The 22,393-nt window shown below is 35.6% G+C and overlaps 1 protein-coding gene across 1 annotated transcript in view; it reads right to left on the minus strand.

Moving 5' to 3' along the window:
- Positions 1–22,393, minus strand: part of LOC150101697 (ral GTPase-activating protein subunit beta) — a 778,187-nt gene that overhangs the window by 493,616 nt on the left and 262,178 nt on the right. The window contains 1 exon segment of the mRNA XM_090400967.1: positions 21,751–21,873. Coding sequence (XP_090257093.1) covers positions 21,751–21,873 — 123 coding nt within the window.

Consider the following 22,393-nt stretch of genomic DNA (forward strand, 5'->3'; position numbering starts at 1 on the left):
AAATCTGATATTTACATAAGATGAGAATATCCCAAACTTTTGGGAGAGACAGACAGAGGCAATCATTTTGACTTGAATTAGGTCAATGTAAAAGGGCTTCACAACTTTCTTTGAAGAGACAACATATTGAAATTTGATACTATTGAGAAGACGAACCTCAATCCAAAGGATACTGTTTTGTGCAAGACCAGATTTGCACAGATCTGCAGCAGGATTTGAACCTTTATTGTAATGGGAATGTTTGCTAATTATTTTTTCCATGGAACAGTATGTTCTATGGAAAAGTGTATGGAAAATTGCATAATTTAAACATACTTTCTGAAGAAACAATGTTATATTATGCCTGGTTGGCCAACCAACAATCTAAAAGTTCAAATCCTGCTGCAGGCAATGATGTTTGTGATTGCCTTTAGGTGAGTGATGAATTTCATTGCTTATTGGAGGCCTGAAGTAGCTTGAAAAAGTTGTTTGATCTCTAGAACAGGGTTTTTGGACTATCTAAATAAATATTATAAATAAATACACATATATATATATATATATATATATATATATGTATTTATTTATATGTATATAATCAATCAATAAAAATGGGGAAAAAATCCCTACCCTGTCCATGGTACAAACATGAGTTTACTAATAAAGCTTTTATGGGTGGGAGCGGCACAAAAAAAAATTTATTTAATTAAAAAAAAAATTACACTTGCAAGAATTCTAGTAAATGCTAAAGAAAAAGGTGAAAGTGTGTTTTCTAGATGGTAAGAGATGAGAAATTTTTTTGATAAGAAAATATGAAAATGAAGTTGATTCAAAAATTCTTGAAGGAAGCTACAAAATTCTTCAAAATGATCATCTTGTGTAAACACCAGATTTTTTTTAATATGATTCCTACAGCATGCATTAAATATTTCAATGGTCAGATGATTGTTGTCTGACCATTATTATTGTATGGGCACCTTCATGCAGTCCAAAGATCCATCGTGGGAGACACAAACTATCCAATCCACATAATTTATCATAACTCTCTCTATGACCCCATTGACAGACAAATTGCTCACAACTGATTCTGGCAACATACTACCCCAGTAATTCGAAACTCTCCAATTGAAAAATCTAGTCCCCATGCCTTTCTAACCACACTTTTACTCAACTTCCAGAGATAAACTCTTGTTTTGGCCACCCTACCCAAATAATGAAACATTTCCCCTGTATCAATCCTATAAAATTCTTTAAGTAACTAAAATGTTTCTATCATATCCCCTCTTTTTCTCTTATCAACCAAATTCTGCAGTCCACAGGTCCTCAATTCATTTTCACAAGGAACATTCCACAGACCACACACCATCTTCATCACAAGCCTGTGAATCTTCTCCACCACTTACTCATCCCCAAAAAACCGAAGAGACCAGACATGAGCACAGTAATCCAGATGTGGATGTATCAAAGCCTTATAAAGAGGAATAGCAACTCCGTTATCTCTACATGTTAGTGTGTTTTTCAACAGCCAAGTAATCTTGTTTGAAAGTTTTTTCATTTGGTTATACTATAAATTGAACATCACAAGAAATTATATTTTTGGTTTAATCCTTTATCCAAGTGTAAGCAAATAAAAATTTCCAAGTGAAGTAAGATCACAACTGGGCTACTTGTATATAGAGGCTAATGACTTCACATTAATTGCCTTACTAAATAGCTTAAGGAAATTACAACGTACAATAGAATATACATTAAAATAAATTTTAATACACTTCCAATATTTCGGCAACGGCACATTGGCATAATCACAGGAACTTAAATACAAGACGTATGCAAGCGCAACACACAGTAAATGAGGAACGAAAGAGGAAGCTATTCTTTCTCCTAAAAGTCCTGAAAGGTGCCCACTAGCAGGCAATGTTGGTATTCTTGGCTGATTGGGCTGAAGGACTTCTGATGTAGGTTTCCCAAATTTGGGGTAGTTTCATGCAACCAAATTTGTTGAGGTTTGGATTGTTTCTTAGGGCTGAGGCTGATTCCATGAATAGCCTTTCGTATTTGAATTTACTATGGTGTGTTATCGTGGCTTTCTTCCACTGTATTCTATGGCAGGTATCCAGCACATGGTCAGCAAGACCAGAGTGGCTGTATTGGTGAAAACGGATGTAGTCCTTGTGGTCTGAAATTCTGATATTAGCTGTCCTGCCTGTTTGGCCAAAGTAGGATAGCTTACAACTGCAAGGGACTTGGTATACACCTGGTAGGTCTGGGGGAGGGGGTCTTCAGAGCAGATAAGGAATGCCAATTTTTTTATAAGGTCTATAACAAAAAGTTAAGTCGTGTTTTTTTAGGATTTTTGTAATTTTTTCCGAGGTGCCTCGGATATGGGGAATGGTGATGGATTTAAAGTAATTCTTGTTGTGAAGGGGGGGGGGGGGGGGGGGTATTGGTTTCAATATTTTTTTGGGAGGGGGGGTAGCCATTGGCTAAGAAAGTGTTGAGAATGTGGTTTAGTTCTGTGGTTAGGGCATTGTCATTGGAACAGATAATTTTAGCCCTGTTGTGTGCAGGTGACTAGTGTGTCTAAGAAAGGAAGGCAGTTGTTTTTTTTTTTTTCTTCCAGGGTGAACTTGATTCTGGGGTGTTGGTTGTTTAAGTTTGTTAGGAAGGAGAGGAGTGCATCGGAGCCATGCGGCCAAATAGCGAACACATCATCAACATAGCGAAGCCATATGGTTGGTTTTTGTGGGGCAGAGTTTAAGGCTTAAAAAGTCTACATATAAAAGTTGGCCAAGGGTGGGGACAGTGGAGAACCAATGGCTGTCCCCTCTATTTCTTTGTAGAATTTTTTTGGCCAAACAAAATAGCCCGAATTCATTGTGAACTAAAATGGGGCTGTGGTATCGGGAGAGGAAATTTAGCTTGGATTAGCTCTAAGGATTCTTTGAGTGAGACATTGGTGAATAGGGAGGAGACATCAAAACTGACCATTACTTCAGATACACTCACGTAATGGTCAGTTTTGATGTTTCCTCCCTATTCACAAATGTCCCACTCAAAGAATCCTTAGAGCTAATCTAAGCTAAATTTCCTCCCGATATCACAGCCCTATTTCAATTCACAATAAACTCAGGTTATTTTGTTTGGCAAGGAAAGTCCTACACACAAATAGAGGGGACAGCCATTGGTTCTCCACTCTCTTGCTCCCCGACTAGTAGACCTTAGCGAGCTACTTGACTGACTCGCCGACTCGCTGTTATCTCTCTCTCTCACTACTCGCTATTATCTCACTCTGATTCCCCGAATGAATCGTTTTGTCTGTTCTTCGCTTATATATCCCTTCTTCCCGTTGAAATTATTCTCATGCACTACTTCTATTAAAATCCTTTTCCAGCCCTTCAATACCGATCTGCCACGCTCTATTCTAAACTCGCACTCGCTATCTTATATACGTCTCCATGACAACTAAAACAAAATATAACAAAACTGAGTCATTGCACAATGTTATAACTCTACATACAGGAACAAATAAGGAATACTCACATTTCAATTAATATGCAGTTAAAATTTTGAATACAAATTCTTATAATATTAACATAGCAATAAATAAAATAAACTGAATAATATTTTAATACAGAGTCCTTTCACTATTATTATATATCCTTGAATAATTAATTAATTATTAATAGAACTTTAAGGTAGTTACATGAATATTAATTTATAAACAAGTGACTTACATTAAATAATAATTACAAGTCTAGCTTATGTGATGGAAGATCATGTTGGATTCTGAAGTAAATATTAATTATTCAAATCTCTATATATATTCAGAATCCAACACAAGGGAACTATTTTGCCCTCTTTCCACTCTCTTGGAAGTCTACCGGATCTGAGACTTAAAGAGCCTAGCCAGAGGAATTGCCAGTTCCCTTGCACATTCCCCTCGAAATGCAAGTTGATATTCCATCTAATTCCACAGCTATATTCACACTGAGATTCTGCAATATTCCGAGAATCTCCAATTCATCCACTTTTTTTCTCACATAAATCTGTCACATATGTCACACCATTAACCTCACATGTATGATATAACTTTGCAAAGTGGTCACTCAGTAACTCAATTATTTTATCTGCTATCACCTCGTGACCATCTGCGCAACTACTCTTTGGGATTTCCCTTGGCCTTCTTGGTTAGATTCTTCTCGTAATCTGATTTTGCCTTCCTTACCATACTGGTTATCCTTCTTGCCTGACCCTTATACTGTTCATGAGTTTGCTGATCACCTTTCTCCTTATATACCCTTTACATTTTATTTTTCTGAAGCTCATGTTTAATGATATTATTCATCTAACTCCTACCTGATTAACCCTCCTTATATTAGATATACAAGTTAATATAGCTTCCTCTAGATGCACCTTAACTATCTGCCATGCACTACTAACATCCCTCCCTTGTATGGTTTTATGCCATGACTCAGCCTCAAATTTCCTCCTAAGTTTGCCATAAAACCTGCCTTTTAATTCCACATATGCCCCTTCTTGAGAATATTCCTCATTTTTTACAATCTCCCAAGTCAAGACTGCATGTGGCCACCTTAGTTATGGATAGCTCTTCTGATTCTACAACCAGGTCTAATACTCTTGCACCTCGATTCCCCTCCATCAGAAACTGCTTCAAGTAATTATCTCTCAGTAAACATATAAATTCTATTTCCTCCCTGCCATGGAATCTCACTTTCTTCCAATCTATATCTTCATAGCTGTAGTCCCCCCCCATAATAATCACTCAACCCACATTTATTGTACTAATTTGCTGATGCATGTCTTCCAGATCATCCCTGAAACCCCCTGGCCTATAGCAGCAATCAATCATATATTTGTCTTATTGGCCTTGATCTCACACCAGACTGCTTCAAGTGAGCAGCTACACTTCTGCCTATCTCCTAATCTTTTTGGCTGCAATTAATTTGCTATCTATCTTCTCTACCCTCCCTGAAAATACTACATCCCTTGCATTCTATCCTCGTAACTACATCATCTACGGTTAGCCAAGTCTCACTAATGCAACCTTGCCAAACGTTTTTGGCAAGGTTACATTAACCAATGCCAAAAACTCTTCCCTCTTGTTCCTGATACTTTTGGCATTAGTATACAGAAAACTGCAGCCTCACTTTAGGACTCCAACTATGTTTATTTCCTGAATTGACTATCCTATTCAATATTTTGGCTTCAGAGACTAAATGCTGCACTCATTGGTAATTCTCATACTCACTTGCCTCATGGGTGCCTTAAACACATGCACCTGCATCTACCCTAATTGCTGTTTCATGAATTTGTGCTTCAGCATGTTTAGTAAACAAAGCTCTCTCTCTAGACAACTAACACCATTTAGATGCAGTCCATTAGCTTTACACAAATTCTTCTTTCCATAAAACACAGGCCACAGGTCCACAAACTCCACATCATGCTTTCTGCACAATTTGTGTATTCATTTGTTTGCTATCAATGCCCTCCTCCTCAATTCACCTGTATCAACAGCGCAATTGGAAGAATGATGGCACTTTCGTTGAACCTTTGGAATGGAAAAGGCCTAAGAGTTCAATCTTCCTCGTGATGAAAGGAATCTTTATATAGGTTTTTTTTTTTTTTTTTTTTTCAATTGAATGCGAGTTAGCCAATCTTATATGGAGGTAGTAGGGTTTTTACTCCCAGAAACTCTGGTTTTTCATCATGCATACAGACAAATCGGCTTTGAGAATATACGCAATTTACAGGCAAAAATAATAATGGTGATGGCGGGCAATAGATGCCATTTGTGTAGATAATGATGGTAGTTGCACTTCACTGTAGTTGGTGGATTAAGTGGTAGAGACAAAGAGTTGTAGAGTAGGTGCCCTCCCTTGATGAGTCTTTGGACTCCTTGGAGGTGTCACATAATAATAATAACAATCATAGTGTGGCAGGAGACTTACAATTTTTACCTTCTCTCTCTTCATTTTTGCTTCATAAAACAATTCCTTTACATCCTCCCTCATAGAATAACTCTCATCTCTCTCAGATCATTAGTGCCAACCAACACAGTTAGTTCTTTGGCCTTATCTTATTTGCATCTAGATGGCATGACTAATATCATTAATTTTTGTGCCAGGAAAACATGATTTTGTTATACTTTCTTTAAGTACTCCTCTGATCACTGGGTCCACCATACATAATTTTCTCCTTATCATGTTTTTCTCGTTTACTGACACGATCTCAATTTTTAGCTCAGCCCATCTGCTTCTCTCTCTCTCTCTTCTGAGCCCTGTTAATCTCTTGCTGTTTCTGCATGTTTTAATTTCATGTTTTGTCCTGTGAAGGATAACAGTGGATATTCTGTGAAAGATAAGAGATCTGGGAGTGATAGTGGATAAGGATCTAAAATTTAGGGGGCACATTGCCAAAATTGTGAAGACAACACAAAGGCTTCTGGGAATGATGCGGAGGACACTGACATGTAGAAGTATGGCGATTCTTGTTCCGTTGTATAAGGCTTTGATTAGGCCACACAGGGACTATTGTGCCCAGATTTGGTCACCGGGTTTTCAGAAGGATGAAGAGATGCTGGAAAGGGTCCAAAGGAGACTGACTAAGGTAGTTTCTGACCTCTGGTATGTCGAGTATGAGGAAAGATCGAGAAGATGTAATTTGCAGAGTCTGGTGGACAGGAGGAAGAGGGGGGGAGATGTGATAGAGACCTACAAGTTGGTAAGTGGTTGTTATAGGATCAATGTTGGAGAAGTTCTACAGAGAATAGTGGGAGATCAGGGGAGAACCAGAAGTCATCCCTGGAAACTGTATAAAGAGGGTGTGAGTAGGGGAGTGAGAGGCAAGTTTTTTCATGCAGAGTTGTGAATGATTGGAATGCCTTGCCTGAGAGTGTGGTGTCTGCAAGGAGTTTGAGTGTTTAAGACACGGTATGATGAGATGCGTGTGTGTGATAAAAGGACCTCCCAGATGAGTCTTTGACTCCATGAGGTCTTGGAGTAATAATAATAATAATAACATTAAAGTACACTATTTTCGTATTTGTGTCTGTTATAGGATCAATGTTGGAGAAGTTCTACAGAGAATAGTGGGAGATCAGGGGAGAACCAGAAGTCATCCCTGGAAACTGTATAAAGAGGGTGTGAGTAGGGGAGTGAGAGGCAAGTTTTTTCATGCAGAGTTGTGAATGATTGGAATGCCTTGCCTGAGAGTGTGGTGTCTGCAAGGAGTTTGAGTGTTTAAGACACGGTATGATGAGATGCGTGTGTGTGATAAAAGGACCTCCCAGATGAGTCTTTGACTCCATGAGGTCTTGGAGTAATAATAATAATAATAACATTCAAGTACACTATTTTCGTATTTGTGTCTGTTTCATTCTCTTTTGTTTCCACCACTGCATGTTCAATATTAATTCCAACATTATCATTTTCCATTATATCATCAATACTATCAGCTCTACTAAGATTTGCTTCATTCTCGCAACCTACCTGGAATTAGCTGTCGAAACACTTAGTACAAACTCATTCACCTGTTTCACTCTCCTTCTATAAATCCTTTGATTTTCATGAAAAATACATCTCTCTCACTGCACTGTACAAAATCATGTAAATCCAAATCACCCAACACTGACATCTTTGCTGCCATTGTTCAACCACACATTGGCACCATGCCAACAATAATGTACTTAAAAATAAATACAATATTTACTTACAAACTAAACAATTCAATCACACACCCATATAAAACAAAAACTACTGAGTTGATATTATTAACTAAAACATGAAAAAATGACTTATCTTTCGGTAATAATATAACACGCACACAATGCACCCTCTCGTGGTGCATTCAATTGAAACATATTTTTCTCTCCAGTCCAGGTGAGGCCATATCAAGGCTTTATTAGAAGCAAAATGAATTCCTTTTCCTTGCATATTCAATGTTCATTTCAGCATTGCAATTATGCTCTGAGTTGTATTTGCTATATGGTCCCCAAACTCAACTTTCTATCTAAAATACCATGATCCCATGTCCATTTAGCTTTTTCTAGCATAATCTCATCAATAGAATGTGTCATTGCATATCTCCTTTGCACCAATGTATCTACATAACCTTGGAAATGAGAAGACCAGATCTCTGCACAACAGTTCAGATCAGGTTGAATCAATGTCTTGTAGAGAAACAAAATGACTTCCTTATTCTTATATATCAGCATTCATTTCAGCACAGCAATTATCCTCTGAGTTTTATTTGTAATTTTTGCTATAGGACCTCCAAATTTCAACTTCCTATCTACTAAAACTCCCTAGCCTGGTCAGTTTCTTCTAGCATAATCCTACCAATATAATACACTTACTAATACTGAACCAATAGCCATTTTCATATGCCCACAATTCGATCCTATTTAAATCATTCTATAAGTGCTAGATTTCTGATTATCCCATATCTTGCATCATCAGCAAATAGCTGTGTGCCTCCTGTTAAATCCTTCCCAATGTCATTAATTTAAAGACTAACTAATAATGGACCAAGAACTGATTACCTGGAATCTTACAGACTTGCATCCGCATATACAAATTTTTGAAATCTGTCAGAGACATCCTTATATCCAAGCTAACGAATTATAATCTAATCCCATATCTTCCAACTTAAATTGAATTCTGTTAAAAGTCTTAGCAAAAATTGAGTTCTTACGTCTACCTCAAACTGTAATATCATTATAAAATGCGAGTTTCATAATGATTATTTAGAAGGGATGGTCATTATAAACTTACTTTCCCTTAGTAAACCTGTGCCATTCATTGCAAAGAATAGAATCTCTGCCAATCCATTCCTGTTTGTAAGCTCATGGAACTTTTTGAAAATCTCCAGAGATCCTAATAGGTCAATAGTTATACATCAGTCTTTGCATTAACCTTGTGCAATAGGATTATTGTGCATTCTTTCCATTCCTGTGCTGAGACTCAAATTATACAGTTTCAATTCAATTGAACACTCTTTTTGCATTCATGCTCATATCACATCAGTCCTAATTGCCATTGTTTTCACACACACACACATACACACACACCAATGCATGTGTGTGTGAAAGGGAGAAGAGAAGATCATTTGTGTAATTATTAGAAAACACAAAAAATAACATATCATATTGGGTTCAAGGTTATATTGTGAATGGTCAATGAATTTAGAGCTCGTGTAAAATTGGTGATTTTTATCTGTTTTATTGTGTTTTTCCCTTAGAAAATTAGTGTTTTATGGTGTATACGTGTATTTTTGTTAATAAGCATATTTTTGCTAAGATATTTCAATAATAAATATAATTTAAAATAGTGACAAAATCACACAAGAAACGTAGTGCTAAGAAGAGCTGAAGTCGAGAATAAGAAGGCTTGCTCTACTAAGGAGGTTATTGGAGATATTATTAAAAATGAATTAATCTCCAAACTCGCAAAATTAAAGCAGATTATCAGAGAGATGATGCAGGAATTACAGGAAGTTGAGAGGCATTCGAATGAAAATAGAAAGCAAAAGAAAATTAAGCAGCAAAATAAGAAACAACAAAGCATGGAACCATGTAAGTCAGTAAATAACGAAAATCAGGCAAGTAACATTGTAAAAAGAAGGGTGTTATTTGATATGGTGACTTTATCATAAAACATGCTGTTGATAAGCAGGTTATAACTTAGAGTTTTCCAGGAGCAAAATTAAAAATATAACACAAGCAATTCAAAAAAGGAAACAAGATCGTAATTGTAGTAGGTACTAAAGACTTAATTAGTGATAAGCTCAGTATACCAGAGGAGATAACAGCATTGCTGGAAGAGGTGAAAGTGAATAGTGAGAATGTGAAAACAGCAAATATATTACCTCGATATGATAAAAATGAATTAAGATGAAGGACTATGATGGCAAACAATTCAACATGCTGTGCATAGGACTGGATGTGAGTTTTTGGATGTGGTGTGAGTTTGAGGGAAGATTAGGTTTGTATAAAAGGGATGGCTTGTATACACCTGAATGATTTGGTATCAGGAGTCTTGGAAAAACTAATAACTGGTATGAGACCTAACACAGAGAGTCAGGGAAACTAAATTATAATGGGGAGAAATCGTGAGAATATGAGTGTAAGAGCGACAATGTTATATAATTGTGCTAATGATGGGAATGGGCATTATCATGGAAATGATTATGAGAAGAGAACAATTTTGACTTTGTATCCATTCGGTTTGAACCCATCAAATGTGTACAAAGATGCCTCCATGTATAAGGCACTCAAGAAGAATAGAGAACTGCAAGTTGTCCAAATGTGTCATGCAGACTGCAGACAAGCGTATACAAAAGAACATGAGTAGATTATTATGTCTATACATGAATGCTAGGACTATCAGAAACAAAGGAGTAGAGTTTGTTGCCTTGGTCCAATGTGGGACCTCAGATTGGGGGCAATACTTAGACCTGGCTATCAGAATCAGACATACTAACTGGTATTGAGTGTAAAGGGTACAGAACTGTTAGGAAGGATAGGACAGGAGGGTGCATGATGCTGATGATATCAGATGACTTGAATCCAGTTAGTGTTGAGACCTATGATTGTAGTACTAATAACGGTATTTCAGTGGAAGTGAATTTTAAGACATCTGGTGTGAGGTGGAATCTAACAAGATCAATTACATAGTGGGGTGTTGTTACAGACCTGGGGGATTGGTTGCTAGTGATGAAAAAATGCATCACCAAATAGAGACAGTGGGCATAAAAAGAGTAATCATAATGGAGACTTCAATTATCCAAATATTGATGAAGTAGTAGTAAAATCTCATGAGAAAAATGATACTGACTTTATTGAGCTGTTGCGAGACAACTTCCTCAAGCAGCATGTGACCAGTGGCGGCTTGTACATAAGCAAGCACTGAGACACTGCAGCACCCCCAAGGAAATAATGAAAAAATTAAATTTTGTTTGTGTTTATAAATAATAACAATGCCGACAACATTATATAAATGTAATACAACATGTTAAAGGTTACAGCTTATTTTTCTACATTGATTGAATAGTTAATAATTGGAATTATTCGATTATTGCTTTAGATTATGAAACAAATGCACTGCGATCTAATGCAGTGTTGGGATTATTACATTTGGCCAATTGCAGCTAGACTCACATATATTCGTTTGCACTTGTCACTGCATGTAACAAGTGAATTCGACACTGCTCGTGGAGCAGTGTCACTACAGATAAATTGTATGCTTATGAGCATTATTTCTGTGTACGAAACTATTATTATTAGTATGTGTTCATGGTGAGGGTGAAATATTTTTAATAAAGCAATTTTTTAATATGTAAATTTATCTATTAATAAATTGGTTAGTGATTAGGAAAAAATGAATTATTTTTATTTTGCATATGCAGCACCCACACTTAAAATTTTCGCTGTCCGCCATTGCACGTGACAGAAGGAACTTGAGATAAAAGAGTGTTTGATTTGATTATAGTGTCAGAGGGTGTTTCAGTTAAAGACGTAACTATTCTGCCTCAGGATGGTGGCAGTAATCGGGTAGTACTCACTTGGGAAGTGACGAAGTTTATTATTATTATTACCCTAAGATCCCATGGCATCAAAGACTCATCTAAGAGTCCCTATATCATAAAACTCATGTCTTAAACACATTCAAATTCTCTGCAGACATCACACTCTTGGGCAGTACTGTCGACAGGGTGTAGCATAGAGGCAGCCTACCTCACCGCGCAGCTTAATAAGGGTGCTAGTTCAGCCAAATTGCGGTAGGCGCCGTCACTACGCTAACAATTCCTGTTAGCATATCAAGTGTGAAAAGAAGTTTTTCCAAGTTTAAACTGATTAAAACTTATAGCAACTATATCGATTGAGGCGGACATAGCTTATAATTTAAATTTAGAAGCATTTATAAACAGATTTATTGTGCGATATCCCTGTAGAGCAAACATTTAATTAATATTATTATGTAATCGTTTTGCATTAATGTTTTGCTTGTAATAAAAACAAAATAGTCATTGGAAATTTTCTTATATTTTTGTCTTATAATCCATCCGGGACGATATTTAATTGTTTGCCTCAGGGCATGATCTAATCTGGCGACAGCCTTGCTCTCAGGCAAAGCATTCCAATCATTCACAACTCTACAAGCAAAAAAATAAAATAAATTGGCTTTTCACTCCCTTGTTTGCATTCTCCTCACACAGCTTCCAGGGGTGACCTCTTATTCTCCCCTGATCCCCCACCATTTTATGAAAAAGCCCTTCAAACACTGATCCTATAAAAACCCTTACCAACTTGTACATCTCTTTTATATTATCCCTTTTCCTCCTATCCACTAGACTCTGTAAATTGAATCTTCTCAACCATTCCTCATATTCAACATTCCAGAGATCAGAAATTACCTTTGTCAGTCATCTCTGGATCCTTTCCAACATATCTTAGTCCTTTTGAAAACCAGGTGACCAAATCTGAGCCTTACACAATGGAACAAGAATCTCCTTGCTTGTACAAGCCATATCCTCTGCATCATTCCCAGAATTCGTTGTGCTGTCCTCACAATTTTGGCAATGTGTTATAAATTTTAGATCCTTTCAACCATTACTCCAAGATCTGTTATTTCCTCCAACTCCAACAATATATCGCAATCAAGCATAAATTCTACATCCCATCCTTGTTTTCCAAATTTTAAAATCTTACATTTTGCAATAATGAACTAGCATTCCCACTCCATGCCCATTCACTCCATCTATTCAAGTCCAAAACATCTGCTCTACTTCTCCCAACTTTGCATCATCAGCAAACAACTGAATATCCCAAACCAAATCTTTCCCAATATCATTAACATACAGGAAACAGCAAATGGTTCTAAAGCAAACCCTGATACACACCACTAATGACTTTCTTCTTTTAGGATATTGCTCCTTCCTCCATACACATTTCTGAATGTTCCATTCAGAAAAGGTTACATGCTGAACTACAGAGCAGGAAATTATGATGAACTGAGGAGTATACTGAGGTCAGATGAATGGTATTGGTTGCTAGATGGGAAGAATATTGACAGTCCATGGGAAGCATTTAAAAAAAATACTTAAATGATGCAATATCAGAATGTGTCCCGAGAGTTCGAAGAATAAATAGGGTACTAGTCAAATGGATACGTAATCATATTAATCAAGAGATTTGTAAGAAACGGATGATATGAAAGAAATACCATATGCCTACGGATGATGTCCATTACGAAAATTATAAGCAGCAGGCTAGAATAGTTTCCGTGTTTCAATGTTTCACATACATCCAATTGATATTATCATACCAACACATAAAAACCCTGACAGATTTCCTGGCATTATTCTTCTCTCCCAACTCCTGTGTAAATGAACACGGCAACATACCACAGTCTGACCAAGATCAGCACACTGCATAGCTCATCTTTTGTCGGGAAGAATAATCCTGAATAGCCATGGATAATAAATCATCAGGTCCTGATGGTCCTCAGATATTTCATGCATGTGAACTCAACACAAGTGTCTCAAAATGGTTAACATGCATCCTATACTGTCATTATTATTTTATCCTCATCTAGCATTTATCTTGAAGTATGGAAGAAAGCTCATATTCAACACAATCAGCCAGTAAATGATCATCCCACTGCTCTCACCTCACTTTTCTTGAAATTATGAATAGTCATTAACAGTCAAGTGTTTTATTTTATTTTATATTTTTTACAATTTAAAAACATTTTTTTTTACCATCATAGTGGGATTTTATAAACATCATGCACAAGGTGGGATTCGAACAGCCTTGTTGATCGGAGCTATCCACTCGGTATGCTATCCACTCGGCCAGCAATCGCCTTCCCCAATTCATCACCACAAACCCACTAATACATCAGTGACCAATCAAACATGAATTCTGCCACTTGTGAACCACAGTGGATCTCCTTGCCAACATCAATCATACAAGCTATGGAAAGATTTGGAGAAAACTGAGTGGTCTTCCTAGACAATTCCAGGAATTTGACTGAATCCGGGACAAAGGACAACTTACTACTCTTCACAAATGGAGGACCGATTCCGCTTTAGTGAATCACCAATGGCAGATGACTTCCTTCTTTGCTAGAATATCCCAATGCTTTGTATTATTTGTTTCTTATATGATGATTAGTGAATGAATGATTTCCTTGTGTTTTCAGTCATCTAATTTTAACTGCTAACCAGGTTCATCTCATATGGAAATGCTATTACTGATCTCACTCAAGTGCTAGCTCAATTCAAAAAAACTTTAATAATTTTTTATTACAGATAAAGTCAATAATTACTTCAACTTTACTCAAAAATAATTTACTAAATCAAATATTATTTAGAGTTATAAACATAACATATAAAGACATCATTAAACAGTATGGCACAAAAAAAAAGTACTGGATAACTACAACGATATATATTATGGAATAACAGGTTTATTAACAAAGAAATATGTGTTTACATCATGATGATATGTACAATCCACAACTATCGGTGGAAGTTTGATTGAATAAAGCATTAACAACGGTAGATTATGTGCTCAAAATGGGCAGGCATCTTGTCTTTCACGATATGTTTTGTAGCGCATGCAAAGGTTCTCTGTCATCTTGGAGAACAAGGGTTGGAACATCTGCTGGACATATCATATAATTTTATCCATTAGATCAGGGCAATCCAAAGCACTGCCCGCGGATTATTTTATTTTTTCACGAGGAAAAAATAAAATAATCTGAATAAAATGCATATTAGATATTTTAATTCTATCACTAATCGATAATCTCAATGTTGGTCATTTTATTTGGTATTTTTATATTGCTATATACCCACATATTTTTCAAATATTAGATGTGTCAAAGAAGCGTTCTTACACTGTTTTGTTCCAACACGCATGTTCCAGGCGCTCACTGGGAATGTGAGCGAGCGATTAGCGTTGTTTGTTTGTTCAGCTACCGAGGTTGTGTCGCTGCTGTGACCAAATTACTAGATATGCATTGTGATGCGGCCCTCGGATAAATATTTTTTTTTAATGCAGCCCTCGGATTACCTAAGGTTGGCCCTGCCTTAGTTCATCAAGGTTTGAAGGCAGGTCATGGTGGAATACCCATTCCTTCAACATACCCTAAACGAAGGCATCAAGCGATGTGAGATCAGGAGAACGTGAAGGGGGTATTCTGTGAACCTCGAAATGGGCCTCCCGCTAGGAAGTGTTCTGATAAATGATGATACTATTGCTTGGGACATGCTTACAGAAGGGATGAACAAACTGCTCACAAACATGTCATAGGCTTGGCCCATTTGCTCTACCAACTCCATATGAATGAAAATAATGCTCAACAATAAACATGTTTTCTTCCAACATCAAGACCATTGCTACATCTAAATGTAATAGCATACACTCTACACATGCTCTTCTATTGATGTACATGCAGTCGAATGGCATATCTTATAGTGCGTGTACTGGGTGTCAAAGTTCAGTACTTTTTTTTTTCACCATATCGTATTATAAATTAAAATATTAAGTCATTCACATGCACTTTCAATTTACAAACTCATAATAACAAACATATAGGCCAAGATATAGCATCATTACTCTAAAAAATAATAAACCTTCAACAACTTTACTAGAAGGTTTACTTGAAGCTAGTAAACCTTCAACAGCTCTAAGTGACTAAACAGAGCATATAAATTATATCAATTGTCTGTGAGAATTCAAGATATCAGTTACCCATTCCACCTTCAACAGGAAAATTATACTGAAGAAACAAAATAGTCCTACTTTCCAGTAGTTTAGAGAATATTCAAACAAATGCTGCATTCCAATGTAGAATATAAGCTCTCGCATAACATAATAGAAGTACATAAATTAGTTTATTTTGTTTCAATCATCAATAACAGTAGGAATTATGAAACTTTCCTTTGCTTCATCAATTAAAACAGATTCCTTAAGTAGTTTGAAAATATCAGCATAATACCAGTTGCCATTAATAGTTATGTCCATGTACTTCTTAAATAAAATCACCAAATTTGGCTGCTTCGCTTTACCAAAAATCTGGTAGGCCACCATTATAAGATTTGCAAGTTGACATCATCGCACACACACACACACACACAGAGGGCACCAGTTAGGACTGTAAGATCTCATCATTCACAGACACAGTCTGTGTTTGCTTTCTTGCTAGTGTGGCTGCATGCACTTGCCGGGTATTTCTTAGTGCCTATGACGATGTCTCCGTGAAAAGGACACAATAAAGCCAATCCTCAACTTACAACAGGATTCCATTCCAATGATCATTTCCTAAGTTGAAAAGGTCAGAAATCAGAAACCACTATATAAACCATGAGGATACGTTAACAATTAACATGCCTGGCCTAAATGCTAAAATATGTAGGAGGTCTGTTTTGTTATATTTGAACTAATTTTACTCTTTATTTATAGTAAAATAATACAATGTATAAATTATAACAAAATTTCTGCATACAGTAATCCCCCCCCACACACACACACAATGAAAGGTTATTAATAAATCTGTAGTACTTTCTAAACTAAACATGGAACTTTTTCAAGCCACTTCAGCCTCCAATAAGTGTGGCAGTAGTTGCACACTGGGTGATAAAATCCATCTTACACCTAAAGATAATCACAAACATCCATGCCCATGGCAGGTAAATTATGTGGTAGATAACAGACCTCCTATATATTTTAGCATTCAGGCCAGGCATGTTAATTGCTAACATATCCTCATGGTTTATACAGTGGTTTCTGATTTCTGACCTTTTCAACTTATGACATGATTGTCAGAATGGAATCCTCTTTCTTTTAAGGTTACACGGTGATCAGCATTCATATTTACAAATTTAAGAACAGAAAACGCACGTGTTGAAATGATTATTTTACTAATTATTAATAAAATAACACTTGACGTTTCAGCCCCTGTATTGAGGTCATCATCAGAAGGATACATATGTATAAGGAACCAAGCTACATGCTCTTGCACTCTATACCGGTAAATTAAATCAACGCTGTTAATTAATCTTTTTCTTAGCCTGACCTCTGGTGATAATTAAATAAAATAAAATAAAATAAAAATTGAAAAAATAAAAAATAAATAAATTAAATAAATAAATAATAAAAAAATTTAAATAATTAGTAAATAAAATAAATAAAAAACTACAATAAACTCTGCTAAAGTCCCCATGTACTAGGATTCTTCTGGATTTGTACAGTTCAGATTGTTATACTATGATTTTCTTCAAGACTTGTACAGTTCAAGTTACTATTTAATGTTTATATATACAGTATATATATATCTGTTGTAATCCTGTTGTAAGTTGAGGACTGACTTTATTGTGCCCTTTTCATGGAGGCATCTTCATAGGCACTACGAAATACCCAGCAAGTGCATGCAGGCACACTAGCAAAGACTGTGTGTGAATGATGAGATCTTACAGTCCTAACTGGTGCCCTCTATGTGTGTAACCTGATAGTTGGAGAGTGGGTACACTAAACATTTAGCCAACCAGGCTGACCATACTGTAATAAATAATAAAACATACGTGTATGGTGCTTCTATGCATTTACACATGGAAACACTTGAAGCAAGAGTTATTCTTCAAAACTGCTGCTTTATTAACTAAACAATTCATTAGAAGAAGCTAGATAATCAACAATAAATTATTCCAATTCAGGAATTGCAACAAAGGCTCTGAGGATGGTTCACCAGATGCATAGCTTATGGAAGGTCTAGACTCATCTTCAGAGGATGACATGACAATAGAGGTGGGCTTCTTCAAAAATGTATATATTACATCCAACTTAGTCAGCCCAGTTTCCCTTATCTTTTCTACATAAATTTCTCTGTAACAAGCAACTGCAGCTCACATTATTCTTCAACTTTGCCAAATCTCTTTACATTGGGATCCAGTTCCCAAAATAACCCAATTAACTTATTAATGGAAACAAATGACTGTGCCAATATTTTTTCACTGCAAACATTTTTGAGGATTCAGCTTCCTGTTTCTGTCCTCCTGCTTTTTTTCTCTTCTTCAACTTTCTGTACTTCTAGCACTTTAAGATATTCATTTGAGAACTCTTCTTGCACAGCTTCCAACAAATGTTCTACATCTTCATTGTCAACATCCAACTCTTTAGCTAGTCTTTATTAAGGATTTGTCTTTGTCAAATTCTGTGAATATATGAACATGTATTTTCAGCAGCTTCTTCCAAACACCATTCATACATTCTGCTGTCACCTCACTCCATGCTGCACTGCAAGATATTATAATCCTTTCAAACATCGCTTGTGGTTTTCCCACCCTCAACAGCAGTAATAGCTTGAGCAAAATCATTTCTTTAATAATGTCTTGAAGACAGCAATAATATCCTGGTGCATGCATTGTAGAAGTGGAGCGATATGTGGTTATCTAAATAAATTTATTCAGTATTCATTATTTATAGAGGTATGTTTATTCTGCTAAACATCAACATGAATGGTTTGATTAGCATTACAGCTAAATCAACTAAGGCTAGAATGGCAAACCTGGCATCTGTATGTACCCAAGCTGAAAATACAAGATTTTCTTGGCATGTGGCATACACTACTATGTTATATTTTTTGTATCTAGTGGTAAAGTAAAAGAAACTTAGATTAGCACTGTATATTGCGTGCCAAGAAATCTTCAAGTTCATGTGTCTGGCAACACTGCTGTCAGACAGTTCTGAAGTCTGAATGGTGATGTGCAGAAACAGAATGCAATGAAATGCTTTGAAGAATTTTTTTCAATTAGTTTGAACTTAGCAACTGGTTATGAGGACTACAAGATTACTGCTAAAAATTGAAAGCATTCAGTGATAGTGATTGTATTAAATAATCATAGTCATAATGTGCTTCATTTCTCTTTGTAGAAAGTTTTTTTCACTTAATCATAAAATTAAATTAAAAATCACAAGAAATTATATTCTTGTTTAATTCTTTATCTAAGTGAAAGCAAACAAAAGTTTGCATGACTAGGCTACTGGTTTATAGAGGTTAAATGATTTCGCATTAATTGCCTTAGTATCCCATAATGCAAAGCACATATCCTTTTGGGGGGTGTACATTGCTATGCATTATGGGAAGACCACTATCCAGACCAGTTTCGATGTTTACTGAGGTCTCACAGGTGAGAGCCAAACTTAGAAGACATACCAAGGTTGAAGTAACACAGAAGTCATATATATCCTATATACAAGTAGTAAATTATTGATAAAATACTCTGGATTAGAGCTAGTAGCTCTAATCCAGAGTATTTCTCTAGTCCCAGAAAGTTCTGATGCTTCTATTCTTGAAGATTCATCTAGAATAGTATGCACCATGTGATTCTCTAGATGAATCACCCCAGTCGATGTTTTCCTTCAGATTATGATAGCGAGAATACCCTTATCTCAGGTTTGATACTTGTTTTCACTCCTTTACTTGATTTCCAAACAATGATACATAAGCAAGTAATTCTAAACTGATAATAAATAATAATATGCAAATAATTCTGAACTTTCATAAATATTTTTGCTTTCAATATGACTCATATTTTCTTCTTCACGAAACAAAATGATGATTATATTCTTTTTCCAATCACATGTATACCCTTCATTCTGAACCAGCTGAAAATAATGCTGCAAATATCACTGTCAACAACACATCCATAAAAACAATTGCATAAAACTTTCAATAAGAAAGTTCTGCCAATAAGTTCTTTTTTCATGTGTGTTCTCTCGATGTGAATTTATGCATATCTTTATGTTGGAAAGATGATGATGACAATGACTGGGCCACCTATCAGAGTACTTACCATTATCATTAGCTCTGTTCCCTTTTTGATGTTTTGCCAAAACATTTCTCTATACATGGTATTCATTTTCTATTCTGTTCTCCAACAGAACCAGTTTTCTTGTTTCTTAAAATCAGCTGTCTTCTATAATTATCTGAAAAATTCTTATACTTCATCCCTATAAGAATTTTCTGTTGTCCACAGTCACAAATAAGTTCCATCATGTAATTTCCAATTTTGAAATTTGCCTACATTACTCTATTTGAAAATTGCCTGCAAATCATGAAGTTTATCTTCATATTTAGTCCACACATTCTAAGCTACCTGCAGATTCTAAAAATATTCGAATTTCCAAAAAAAAAAATAATAATAATAATAACAACAGTAAACACGACCTTGCTTTCTGAATAATGAAAGACACAATACCAAAAAAAAAGTATAGAACCTAACTTGAAAATGGCTTTTTGTGTTTTCAAGTAGATATAGAATTTTTTAATATCTAAATCCTATGTTTCCAATGCATCTGACTAGATCTGACAAAGGCCAAATTGCTGTCCTGCAATTTTCTTTTTTTACATTGTGTGTGTGCATGTGCGCATGTGGACAGTTTCCTCTTCTGCTGCTTGATTCATTTCATTAGAAATAGCTTTCATTTTTTTACACTTCTCTATTAACACAGGAGCACTTCACAGCTCTGTTCTTTTGCTTGGTTTAATCCACCTATATGCCTAAATGATTTCTCTTGTTGATCTTAAATCTTAAGTCCATTGTACAGGACTCATCTTAAATCCATTGTACAGTTCTGCTGATAACAGTACACTTGATTCCTCCTTTTCATTTAAAACACCAGCGAGAATTCAAACAACCAAAAACTTCAAATTTATATGCATTTTCATATTAATACAAATACAAATAAGGAAATGCATATACAAATGGGAATTGATATAAAACATCTCAATACCACACCAGATAAACCCTACAATAAAATCAATATAATTTTTCACTGATCTTTTTTTTATTAAGATTTTCATCTGAAAAATTAACAACTAACTTGCACTGAACAGATTATATGATAAATGCAATATGATTACTTGATTTGAAAACTATCTTAATAATTGAATTCTTTAAAATAATCTGTATGTTAAGCTTCAGCTTAAAATTCAGTTCAAATGTACTTCATCTTCGATTATTTTAATGATTTACATTATTTTAAAATTCTGTTTTAAATAACAATGATGTTAAATAATTATCGCTTTATCAATCATCACTCAAATACAGCACTTACAGTAAAACTATATATGAAGAACAAAATCAAAAGAAAAAAAAAAGTGACATATATTAGACCACCTTATTTCTTACTACTTGCACATATTATTCTGCCTCAAATCAAAACCTAAGTGGTTGTTTGACAAGAAGTCCTACAGATACACAACCTCACACTTTGCAAATGCTATGAATACAAGCTACTGTGCTAAAATGTGGAGTTGGGGCGGGGGAGCATAACAGGGATTTCAAGCTAACTCAGTCTTAATAGAATTGCAAGTTTTAAAAGCAAAAATGTGAATGAAACCATCAGTCAGACTGAGCAGTTCCATGAAACTTTTGCAAATACATTTGTGCAAAGACCCCCCCCCACACACACACACACAATAAAATAGAAGATAGAAAATCCCCCAACTCCATCTTATAGAAAAAGTGAAATTGACTGCATCCAGATATGCCTAGTATGGCAGACCAGGTGTAGTCAACGAAACTATCTTCAAGGACCACAGTTGAAGAGAAAGCAGCTGCTTACTAATCTTCCTATAAAGAAGGATCACAAGCTCATTAAGACTAAAGTTGCATTAACATATTATCTGTATAATTAAAGCAAACTTAAAACTAAAAAGGAGCAGAGTTATCATAAAAACTTACCAAGCAACATATGCGTATTTGTTGAATCAGATTCAACTTGTAGAGCATTAATTAACAAATTAACTAATCGTACTCTCAGAGAATGAAATGTCACAGTTGGTTTCTCATTTGGAGAAGAAATATCTGTAATACAGATAAAATAATGTTTTAAAATAATAATTTCTAAATTTTAGTAAAAATGTCAAAATTAAAAACTTCCTAACTTAAGTTACCCAAATACATGGAATGGATTTTTATTATTATTATTATTATTATTACGTGACACCACCAAGGAGTCCAATGACTCATCAAGAGAAGGAACCTACTCTACAACTCTCCGTCTCCACCACTCACTCAATCCAACTACAGTAAACTGCATCATCCACACCAATGCCATCTACTGCCCACCACCACCACTAGTATTTTCACAGACAATCACAAACATCAATGCCCACAGTGGGATTCAAACCTGCAGCCTTTTGGCTGGAGAGAGCATATGCTAACTACACAGCCAACCAGGCTGGGTTCACACATCTAATGGGGAAAAAAAAAACAATGGCTTAAAGGAAAGTGTAGAAAACAGGAAGAAAGCCACAGACATTCACAAATCTTCCCTAGCAAACATTTCCATTTAAAAAATTTCTCATAAACTATAAACATTTCA

This window comes from Typopeltis vanoorti, chromosome 11 (assembly GCF_054136105.1).
Source record: "Typopeltis vanoorti isolate ZY-2024b chromosome 11, IOZ_Tvanoo_1.0, whole genome shotgun sequence".
In the NCBI taxonomy this organism is placed as follows: domain Eukaryota; kingdom Metazoa; phylum Arthropoda; class Arachnida; order Uropygi; family Thelyphonidae; genus Typopeltis; species Typopeltis vanoorti.